This window comes from Stenella coeruleoalba (genome assembly GCF_951394435.1).
Source record: "Stenella coeruleoalba genome assembly, chromosome: 13".
Classification (NCBI taxonomy): Eukaryota; Metazoa; Chordata; class Mammalia; order Artiodactyla; family Delphinidae; genus Stenella; species Stenella coeruleoalba.
The window spans coordinates 13,785,652-13,797,844 of NC_137159.1; the positions used below are offsets into that span (position 1 = coordinate 13,785,652).

Genomic DNA, 12,193 nt, shown 5'->3' on the forward strand with positions numbered 1-12,193 from the left:
ATGGACAGATTTTAAATTTGGAATTAAGGGGAAAGCAAAATGGCACACAAGTTTTAATCCAGATAAACAGAAAGAAATCCATTTACTAAACATAATCCTAACTGTACCTAAATGAAAACTCAGACCTCACAGAACTATACTCCAGAATTCATTCTAGATTAGTTCCTTTAAAAAATAATTAAAGAGGGGCTTCCCTGCCGGCGCAGTGGTTAAGAATCCGCCTGCCAATGCAGGGGACACAAGTTCGAGCCCTGGTCCGGGAAGATCCCACATGCAGCAGAGCAATTAAGCCCGTGCGCCACAACTACTGAGCCTGTGCTCTAGCCCATGAGCCACAACTACTGAGCCCGCGTTCCACAACTACTGAAGCCCACACACCTACGGCCCATGCTCCACAACAAGAGAAGCCACCACAATGAGAAGCATGTGCACTACAACGAAGAGTAGCCCCTGCTTGCCGCAACTTGAGAAAGCCTGTGCACAGCAACGAAGATCCAACACAGCCAAAAACAAATAAATTTATTTTTTTTAAAAAAGGGGAGGGAGAAATCACAACATTAAGAGTCAATGAACATTTGAGTGCTGAATGTTGTCAGCAGCGTTGAGGGTATGGATTAAGTGTTCTATACAGATTAAGCAATTTAGGATAGGAAGGAATTCCCTGGCGGTCCAGTGGTTAGGACTCGGCACTTTCACTGCTGGGGCCCGGGTTCGATCCCTGGTCAGGGAACTAAGATCCCAAAAGCCCAAACCGAACCAAACCAAATTAAAATAAAATGAAATATTATCTCAGTAAGCATGACTAAAGACAAAAAAGCTTAAAAAGAAAAAAAGAAATTTAGGATGGGAATAAAAGGAGATAAAGGATAAGAGTCCAAGACTGATTCTAAAGAAGTTGTGGACAAGGTGAACATATGTGCTTGCAAGATATTAAAACAGAAAAACTTGAAACTCTAAAAGGTAAGGCTGGTATTAAAAATAATAATAAAAGGGCTACTTCATACTGTGAGTAGCAAACCAAACTGTGGCCTATTGACGTTCTGAGCTTCTTATGAGCTACCTCAGCACCTAGAACACAGCAGCTGCTCATCAGAGATTTATTCAGAGGAAAAGGAAAAGGCACAAAGAGAAAACACTCATTTTTTTTCTAGAGGCAGTACATCCTGAAAACAAAATGAACTTTTTGGTATATGTAATGTACAAATGTACTGGCAAATGTACAAAGTAAAGGATAGTATTTGTTGGTCAACCTCTGACCTTTCTGAACAGAAAGGCAGATTCACAGATAGGTGTTCTGATCCACTGCACCAAATCACAGCCTAGTGGGCTGCAAAACCCACCACGAGAGAAAACAAAAACACAAAAATTTATCTTTGAGAGCTAAGTGACGTGGTACAGACTAACAGCGCTCCTGGAGCAGACAGCAAGTCCAACATGACGGGCACAAGTTGGAAAGGTGATGCTCTACAGTAGCCTGTGAGGCAAGAACTACCCAGAGAAGAGGAGGAAGATGCAGGCACACGTTTTTCAATGTCTGTGGGATATTTTTAGAGAGCCTGTTCGCTCCGTTCAAATTAGAAATATAGAGAATTAATCTCTAGACATCTATTTATCTCTGAAATGAATAGGTGAACCAGATAGGGCTTCTTTTAGCATTTGAATGTGAGTTTCACATTTAAAAATCAAACCCAAATTTCTACCTTCCCCTCTCCTAAACTTCCCATTTTCCTCCTGGTTCTATAATTGTCTACCTGTCATTCATGCTCAGACCTTAGATTAACCTTTGATTTTTCCAGCCCTTCTCTCCTACTCTGCACCAAGTCCTGGTAACTCCTTCCCTCAGGAGAGCCCACGCATGGGTCTCCATCCCTACCACCGCTACCCCAAAACAGGTGCCTATTTCATCAGATCGAGGTTGACAATAAACCTTAACTAGGCTTCTTGCCTCTAGTCAAACCTCACTCCCAACTCCGATCAACTTAAGTGCTAACTGGTCTCAGATCATGTCCCTGTCCCTTCCCTGTTCAAGATGCACCTCCCTCCCCTGCCCCAAGTCATTCAGTATCTTCCCAGTCTACCGCCTTCCCTGATAGCCATGACCCTATAAAACCTGATTCCAATTTAATTTTCATTCTTTTTACTCTTATCTCCGCACTATGGTCCTTCACTGTTCCCAGGACACCTTTGTTCTCGCCAACCTCCTCTCCTGGCAGCCCGCCCTATATTCCCACTCTCCACATTCAGTCTGTTACTGAAACTTCCCACAGGTTAGAAGAGTCTGTCCCTGTCTCAAACCCTACCCTATTGTTGGTACCATTCAATCAGCATTTGGCCTATCCTCTACACATGGCCTTGCATTGTAAAAACATACTGGGCTCATCTCCCCAACTACTCAGGAAGTTCTTACAGCATGATGAGGACGATTGCTTGTCCTCTGTAACTTGCACAAGACTTAGCCTAGTTCCACATATACTTGGTGATTAATAACTACTGATCAAGTGCTCTACAGTTCAACTGAAATAGCCCACCTCCAAGCAGCTCCTTCTAAGGGGTCCTCTCTTCCCATTTCTCTGAATTGCTAGTATTTATACCAAGCAGAAACACTTATCTATTATAGCGTACTGTGCTATGGCCATGGTTTTTTCCCCTCTCAAATGTAAAAGTCTGGCCTCATTATCCAAATACAGCTCCTTGAAGACTCTGTTTTGTATAGCTTTTGAATATTCCTTATAGCAGCAGTCCCCAACCTTTTTGGCACCAGGGACCAGTTCCGTGGAAGACAATTTTTCCACGGACCGGGGGGTGGGGTTGGTTTTGGGATGATTCAACGCATTACATTTATCGTGCACTACATTTATTGTGCACTTTATTTCTGTTATTATTACTTTGTAATATATAATGAAATAATTATACGACTCACCATAATGCAGAATCAGTGGGACCCGTGAGCTTGTTTTCCTGCAACGAGATGGTCCCATCTGGGGGTGATGGAGACAGTGACACCTGAAGTGTGTTGCTTATGTCCAGTCTACTCCATAAGATGCACCTTAATTGTCACTTGCCACTCACTGATAGGGTTTTGATATGAGTCTGCAAGAAGTTGATTTATTATGGTCTCTGTGCAGTCAGATCTGTCTGCTAATGATAACCTGTATCTGCAGCCACTCCCCAGCGCTAGCATCAGCACCTCAGCCCCACCTCAGATCACCAGGCATTAGATTCTCATAAGGAGCGCGCAGCCTAGATCCCTCGCATGCACAGTTCACAGTAGGGTTTGAGCTGCTATGAGAATCTAATGCCTGATGATTGGACGTGGAGCTGAGGCGGTGATGTTAGTGATGGGGAGCGGCTGTAAATACGGATGAAGCTTCGATTGCTGGCCCGCCACTTACCTCCTGCTGTGCAGCCCAGTTCCTAACCGGCTACGTCCTGGCCCAGGAGTTGGGGACCTCTGCCTTACAGTGTTAAGCAGACCACTGGATATAGAATGGTAGTTAACAAACACCAGTAATAAAGATATCTAAATAGTCAGAGTGTCTCAATTAAAACACTGCTTAACACTGCTTAAAGGTACAGACCTTAAAAATAACAAGTAGGGGCTTCCCTGGTGGCGCAGTGGTTGAGAGTCTGCCTGCCGATGCAGGGGACACGGTTTCGTGCCCTGGTCCGGGAAGATCCCACATGCCGCGGAGCGGCTGGGCCCGTGAGCCATGGCCGCTGAGCCTGTGCGTCCGGGGCCTGTGCTCCGCAACGGGAGAGGCCACAACAGTGAGAGGCCCGCGTACCGCAAAACAAACAAACAACAACAAAAAAACGAGTAAACCTTGTTTTACAGATTTCAAAGCCAGTTCATATCATCTATTTAATTCCCATAACTCCGTAATATAACTTATCAGTCTACTGAAGAGGAAAGAGGCTATGCAAGATTGTAGAACCAGTGAAGTGGCAGAACAAGGACTCAAATCCAGATCTCCTGAGCTCAAGGACAGACAAAGCTTTATGTTCTTCTCCACAAGCACGGACTCATCCTCTTACCTCCTGAACTAGCCTCCACCTTCCTGGAGGACTGAGGCCATGTATACAATGTTTCTTTTTAAAGAAGTCTCTCTTTATCTTCTCCCAAATGTCTTCATATACCAATACTAAGATATTAAATCTATATGGATTCCACAGATACAACAAACTCATCAAAGGTAACACACTGTGCCCAGGCCTCTTAAGTGGAGAAAGACTTGGCAACATAAGCCTTATGGACTCCCTGAACAATGTTCCCAAATAAGATGAAAGCTTATTTCTAAAAGCCTCAAGTTCTGCCAGAGATCCTAGTCTCTGTTCTTTGAGGCATTAGACTGCACGTAATCTAAGAGGAAGGCCAGACGAAATGCCCTGTTGAGAGCATCACCTCCCTGGTGTCTATCAACTTCTGGGAGTTACATGTACACAACTCAGGGCCAGGGCCCCCCCCCAACAGTTCTCCCCTCAACTGCATTTTGGGGTCATTTTCAAAGATTTTACAGATCAAGAAGCAGGGCCCAAAATAAAAACAAGACAGTTTTAATATCCCAAGTGAATAGTAGTTTGCCTAAAACACCACTCTCACTACTCGAACTACTAAGATTAAGACATGAAAACAATGGAATTTCTCTACTAACTCTAGTATGACAGTATCACAGAAGTGTTGGCAAGTTTCTCCCTTACCGATGTTATTATCCAGAGTCAGAAACTACTTAAGAGATAAGATAACCCTAGGAAAATTATACCAATCATTAAAGCAATTTCAAATAAGTTCCCAAAGGTAACATGAATTGAGTTGTATTCTCTAGTCTACAGATTAAGTCATACCAGCAACTCAGTATTTGAATTATATGAACATTACAGTTAGAAGCCAAGGCAAAAGCTAATAAAGAAACCATCTCAAAGAACACTGTTATCAAATGTAACTTGTAGCTGCTCAACTATCACAGACATCTATCACTTCTGTCTGGGTGTGCAAGTCTTCCTTTCTAGAACTCTCCCCTCTGAGCAACAGTGGATCACATGGCCATACATCTGACATTTGCTAAGCACAGCCCAAGGTGGCTAATGGACTCCACCCACCAGGCCCAGTTACTAATTCAGGAAAAGCTTATGACCTGAACCAAGACAATAAAGATATTCCCTGGTAATTTTGTTGCAAATACAGAAAACAGGCATGTTCCTGTATCTGGGATCACAAGCAGTACAAGGATGACATGAGTCCACTGGCCATCTTTACTTCCATGTGGAAAAAGCTCTGCTGAGAATGAAGCCAACCATGGAAAGCACAGCTGAGAGAGGAAGAGACCAAAATCAGTCCTCACAACACCCTCTGTGCCCCTGGAGCCGCTAACCTAACCTCAGCATTTTTAGTTATGAGTCAACAAATTCCATCTTAATTAAAACTATTCGGCCACTTGCAACCAAAAGGATCCTGAGTAATATACTAGTCTGAATGAGTATGGCGCCAAAGGACAAAGGAATATCTCCTAAATGAGCCTGAAAAGGAATGGGTGACAGTTAAATCTGCTTCTAAACCCAACTGAAAACACCAACACTAACCTATTATTATTATTCTCACCATATATAAAATAGGCCCAAGTAGCTTGGTGACTGGTCTATTCTCTTCCTTGAGTATTTCAACAATGGCTATTGTTAATCCATGCAAACTTTTCTGACCTACTTATCTGCTACCTTCCAGACTAGATGTTCAACGTAGATGTCAAATTTTATTCAATTCAGAACTTTAAAGGTATTATTCTCTCAGGAGTGTCTTGTCTAGCAAAAAGTTTGATTAACAAATGGAAGACCAAGCTACATAGTCTACTTGAAGTACACCAAAGAATAAAGGTGAATAAAAAGACAAAGCACCAGTCCACCAAACCCTGATCCTTTTACAATTCATTCAACACAGTACACTCAACACTGGTAGGCTCTGAAAAGCAGAGAATTTACATATATAAATAAACATACTTTTCAATATGTATGTAGTATATACAACCCAAATTCTAGAATGCAAAGGTATGCCTAACATGCGACCATGGACCTCTGGTTTTTGTCTACTGACACAATACCACAAAAATTAGTTTAAAACATGATCATCTATTTTGTTTTTTCTTTCATGTTTAATTGCCTACTTCTCATTTGTCACCCTCAAATTTAAAAAAAAAGGAAGCAATTCTGCAGATAGTAACTAAATTCTCTTTGATTCTCCAAAGAGATAAATAAAGATAGAGGATCATACTTTAAAAGATTTTTTTTTTTTTTTTTTTGCGATACGCGGGCCTCTCACTGTTGTGGCCTCTCCCGTTGCGGAGCACAGGCTCCGGACGCGCAGGCTCAGTGGCCATGGCTCACGGGCCCAGCCGCTCTGCGGTATGTGGGATCTTCCCGGACCGGGGCACGAACCCGTGTCCCCTGCATCGGCAGGCGGACTGTCAACCACGGCACCACCAGGGAAGCCCTAAAACAGTTTTATTACTAAGCGTCAGAACACACACACACACACACACACACACACGGAGTTTTAGATGATAATATGTATTGATCACACCCACAAATGAAATTGTCTTTACAAACTTGCAAATTGAGATAATACTAAGCCTAAATCACAGTAAGTAGAACCACAGGTCCAATGCTTCAAAGAAAAAATAAACAGTGATAAATTATCATTTCCCTGAATCCTCTTAAAATTTTTTCTGGAAACTAGCATCTCTGGCTGTGAAGTGGTCCAAGAATAAGAAAGACTGAGATGGAGATTTTTTTACTGGGTATCCTTTTTTATCATTTGAATTTATACCATTTACATGTATTATCTACTCAAAATAAATACAATTTTAAATTTAGAAAATTCCTTGAGAATCACTTTCAGAAACTATATGAGAACTCCCTTTAATAACAGCCTAAAAATAATAATTTTTTAAAATACTGTACATCCTTTACACTTACAAAGATTATAATTTTTTCAAGTATACCACATACATGTCATAAAGCCATTACCCAATTGTTTCAGCCTAATTTTCTATCACGAAATATGAATTTAGAGTATCAGCAATACATGATATATAGTTCTTTTATGTTCTCCCTTTCACCACAGAAGTACAATGAGAAACAAAATATAAATATACTTGCCAAAAAAAGATAATAAATAATCACAAGTCAAATCACCAAAATGTATCTATACCATTTATCTGTTAATCAAGGGCTGTCCAAAGTGTGGTTCCAATACCACTGATGTGAATGGTGACTTTAGTTGTATGTGAAATAATATTTTAATAGTTACAAATTTATTTTTAATACGTAGTTGATTATACCTAACACACCAAATCTATGATTTCACAAATATCACTGCCTAAAATGAGGATAAATCTACTTAGGTGAAATTGTGAATCCATTTGAAAAATAAGAGTGCACATGCGTGAGGGAAGTTTGAGAAGAACCAGCACAGCATCCACGTGAGATCAAGGGCACTCTGTGAACAATCGCCGAACAGCATCAACGGCATCAACTATACTGATTCTTAAATTAGACTGAACTTCACACTCACAGGGAAACTCTCATTGAAGAGCTGATACAACTAAATGACAACAGTGCTCTCTTCTTCCCTCAGAGTTGAGGAAATGCCACATGGGGCAATTTAGAGCAAATGAGAGATCTTAGGGCAGGCCAGGCAAGCACCCTTTGGGCAGTGTTTTCGATCTGGAATCAGAGTGGTGAGAGTGGACCTGGGTTGTCAATGGGCTTACAAATTAAACTCCACTGATGTTTGATCAGTTTCTACCACAAACCATCCTAACTGTCCTCACTTGGTATAGCTGTCCACTCACAACTTTAGAAAAAAGAAATTTAAACATAAGAAAGTGTAATTCAACCTCCAAAACTGACCTGATCCCCTGACCCTCGCTAATGGACACTTCTAAATCAGGCAGTCACTCACCAACAGTATGATGCAAACTAGGGGATCTATGAAGTCCAAGATTCTACTTTATTCACACCACATTCTTACAAGAATATCACCACAAATGAGCCCAGAGAATGAGATCCCAAGCCCTAATGGAGGGTCCCAATTGGAGCCCCTCCCTCAGGTCACCAGAGGCCACCAGATCACTTGCCCAGACAGGTACATTCAGAGCCTTGCAAACTTCCCTTTAAACTTGAAAATGGAGTTCCAAATTCAGATTTCAGTCGATATGACTTTGAGAAGGGTATATCTAAGATTCAATGTAATACCCTGCAGAGAACTTTAGAAATTACCTGCTTTGAAAAATACCATAACCCAGATAGCAAAGCATGATGTCTGTTGTTTTTATATGTAAGAACACCATAAGAAAGTAGACTTTATTTTGAAAACTAGACCTGGCACTTGTGGTACTTATTTTTCTTTCATGTTTTATAGCTGCCTTTAGTCACTTAATCCTATTACTAAAGAATTTTTTAAAAATCAAAGAGATTATTAATTTAAGACTGCAATTTGGTAGACAAGAAGGTTAAAAAAATAGGAGGCTGAAGAGGGAACACACACAATTCACCACATCAGACTGAATAGCACAGCAAACTCTGTGGCTAATACCCCGTTGACCGTAAGTTCCTTGAAAAGTTCCCAAGCAAAGAGGTCTAAAACACATTCCTGCTTCAGCAAGTTCTCAAAATTATTTTACCCATCTGGGATGGGCCCCAAATCCCCTAAAATGAGGCTCACAATCACATTTCCCTACAATTAATATGCCCTCTGTCTTCTCATGGAAGAAAGGGATTTTACTTTCCATCTTCTGCCTCTCAAGCTCTGCCTATCCAAGCCCTCAATCTCTGACCTGGTCCCCAAAAATGAAATGTTCCTTCCACCGCTCCAAGTCTGCACCCTGCACCCACTCCTTCCCTTTCTGTCTTTAACAAAACAAAGATCTCCTCTCCAGTTTAAGGCAGAGGGGGCACACCTTCAGCCCCATTACTTAAGCAGCCCCTCACCCCTCAATCTGCATTATTTTTCTTAACTCCCAGTCACCTAGTTTATTTTAACAATTCTATGAAACTGCAAGCAAAGAGGGTCACTGACTCCCAATAGCAAATACGAGTTGACCAACCTCTCTTTTTCTAAGCCTGTCCTTTCTGTTTCCGGGGGCACCTCCTGGCCCTCCGCTCTTCAACAGGAGTTCAAGCCTGTGGTTAGATCCTAGAGTCGTTCTTCCCTGCAGCCTAAGTAATCTCCTTCACTCTCCTCTGTAGGAATGACACCAGGAAACCATCTTAAACCTTACTTTCCTCCTAAACTCCATCTATACATCTTCAGCCACCAGTAGACATTATGCCCTTGGCTATCTTCATTGGCCTTTCAAGGCCAACTTTGTCCAAAACCAAGTTCACCAGAGCCTTGCCAGGAGTCCCACCCCACTCCACCTCTCCTTCCCCATCACAGGCAGCCGTCTAGGTCTGCTCATTTTTCCATATTCATATTCCAAGTCGTACCCCCACTATGGTCTCTGGTTTGCTTCTTCCCCGGAGTTCAAACGTGACTGCCAGTGTCCACGATGAGATGTTGCTGTTAAGACTCCCTCACCATGGATGAGCACTAACTCTCAACTGAAAGCAGTCTGGGAAAGGAAGGTGCACAAGAAGGAAGGAGAGGTGGAGAGAAGCTCGGCTATTGCCACTGTCCTCAATCGCTCCGACCACAGTATCGACATCACCCCAGCTACCAAACCTCCCTTGTCAGAAACTTCTGTTCAGCCTCTGAGTTGAGACCTCCCAACCTCTTCAATAAATCCATTAAATAAAGTCCTTTATTTCTTGCTCCCATCTGGGATGGGATTTGGGGCCCATGCCAGATGGATAAAACACTATGGATATTTTAATCTAAGGATACCAGACCTTTAACAAAACCAAAACCCAAAACCCTTCCCAACCAGCTTCCACAAGTTAACTCTGGCAACGTATCTGCCCCCAGGGCCCAGGGCAATAATATAGGGGAAACCCCTTCTAGAGAAAATCTGTTTTCTGAAAGGAAATCACGTAAAAACTTGACCAGGTAACGCAACTAACTAACAACTTATGTTACAATGTGTTTCCGGAGAGTTGCCTCTGTCTCTTCGCAGGCTAGGAGAGCTGAACAGTTTGATTTAGCCAGTTTCCTAGGAATCGTGTCGGTGCCGCTGCGGAGTTGAAGAAAAGCTACTTCTACACAGAGTCAAATTATGGACTTGCAGGAGCGGCTGTTCCGTTAATCCACAGCTAAGAATAACACTCGAGTTTCTAATTTAAGAAAAAGAAAGAAAAAAAAGAGAAGAAAGGCGAGGAAAGTCCCCGGGCTAAGTGTTCGGAGCAGGGGAGGAGGGGGGCTCGCTGCACTGACCCTCTCATGGCCCGGATCCTTGGGCCCAAGGCAATTGACGAGGAGCGCCCACCCCGGGAGTGTAGCAGTTTGCAGGTGCGAAGGACCGGCCCCCAACCCCGTTTAACCCGGGCTGGAGCCCGTGGCTCCGGAATGGGTTTCCGGGTGGGTTCGCGCTGACTCGTAATTAACAACGAGGACGGGGCAGGTTCGAGACAAATCGGGCGAGAGAAGGAGAAAAAGTCACAGGGGCCTGGTGGGTCTCCGCGCCCCGGGGAAGGCGGGACCGGGCACCCTCCTAGCCCGCCGGGGCCTGAGGGACGCGGGCGGGTGGGCCCGGCCCCGCGCGCCCACCCGGGCCGCCCTACCGTGGCTCTGCAGGATCTCGTGCTTGAGGCCGCCCGTGTAGTCGATGAGCTCCTCCAGGCCGCGCTCGCACAGCTGCCCGTAGCCTGAGAACTTGTGCAGCACCTTCTCCAGCTCGCGCTCCACCGTCACGCACTGATCCATCCCGGAGGCGGCGGCGGCGGCGTTCGGCTCCCCGGTGCCCGGGTGTCCGCAGCCGTTCGGCCCGGGCCCGGCCGAGGCCGCGTCCTGCTCCTCGTCCCCCAGGCGGGCGGCGCGGGCGGCCGAGGCGGCGGACGCGCTAGCCCCGGCGCCGGGGGACCCCGGCGAAGCCCGTGCCCGCCTGCCCCATGGCGCCCCGACCCCGGCGCGTCGCCGCTGCTCCCGCTCGCTGGTCACACCCGGCCCCGCGCCCCCGATCCCCGCGTTCGGCTGCCAGCCTAGGCGCCGCCGATTGTTTTTGTTTTCACGGGAACCGACCGATGACCTGGTTCTCCCGGGCGGCACCAAGCGCCACCGACCCGAGGGGGAGGCAACCACCCCAGCTAGAGAAGGAGGAGGCGCGGGCCGTACCAAGCGCACCCTCGAGGGGGGGGACAACCCGGCGAGCGCGGGCGGAGGAACGCGACGAGCGTCCGCTTGCGCCGCCGCTCTAAAGCTGTGGGCCGTACCACACGGGAGGCGTGCAAGGGAGCGGGAGAGGGTGGAGCAAGGACCCAATTGGTCCGAAGAGCTAAATAGGGAACTTTGGAGACAGCCCCAGAGATTTGAGAGCGCTACAACTACGCGCTCCGTAAACAAGAGGGTGGAAACCGTCCCAAACCACTCCGCCCAGAAACGGGGAAAACGAACCAATGGGCGCCGGGAATACGTAAGGAACAAACATCCTCCAATCCCTGGCCGAGGCGTAACCCTTCAGCCAATCCGAGACTAGGGGCCAAACCAATAGGCTCGCTGTTGGAGGGGGTGACTTGGAGAGCATCCCGGGAAGCAAGTCGTTTCTAGAAAGCCAAGAGGGAAAACAAGGCAGAAATAAAAAGGTCTATTTCCCGTAGGACTTCGCTCTAACCCTGAGTTATTTCATCCCCCATCACTCCTGGGGGTACTGTCGTTCCGAAGTTCTGGAAGACCGACTTTCCACCCCGGAGGAAAAATCAAGCCTGGCCAGGAGTGGTGGGTGGTGCTGCAGGCGAGGGTCGCTAAAGAGAATGGAAGGGGGGGGTGATTCTGGGGCGGGAGAGGGGGGCTGCCTGCTGGCCGGGCGCGGTCCGCGGTGCTGTCTCGACTCTTGCGACACTTGGAAGGTCACACGCCTCACACCTCCACCCCCGCAGGCCTCGGCCCTTTGGCCCCTAGGCCTGGAGCCTCTCCTGACCGGTTGCCTCACCCCGCGTCTAATGCGGGCAGCTTCGCGGAATGCAAATTCGCGTCGGAGGTCCTGACGGCCTGGCCCCTGCCTCTTCGGCGCCTTACTCCTTTGAATCGGATGGAGTAACCCCCTTTGCGTAA

General features: G+C 45.8%; 1 protein-coding gene across 2 annotated transcripts in view; it reads right to left on the bottom strand.

The window, feature by feature from the left end:
* RMND5A (required for meiotic nuclear division 5 homolog A) overlaps window positions 1-11,369 on the bottom strand; it is a 61,293-nt gene extending 49,924 nt beyond the window's left edge. Inside the window, exon 1 of one of the 2 annotated variants that reach the window (XM_079941039.1) lies at window positions 10,708-11,366. In XM_079941039.1, coding sequence (XP_079797165.1) covers window positions 10,708-10,849 — 142 coding nt within the window. In that variant the 5' untranslated portion in view covers window positions 10,850-11,366. Of the gene's footprint in view, window positions 1-10,707 lie in introns of both variants that reach the window. The other variant, XM_079941040.1, reaches the window with a different exon arrangement.
* Window positions 11,370-12,193: the final 824 nt, after the last annotated feature.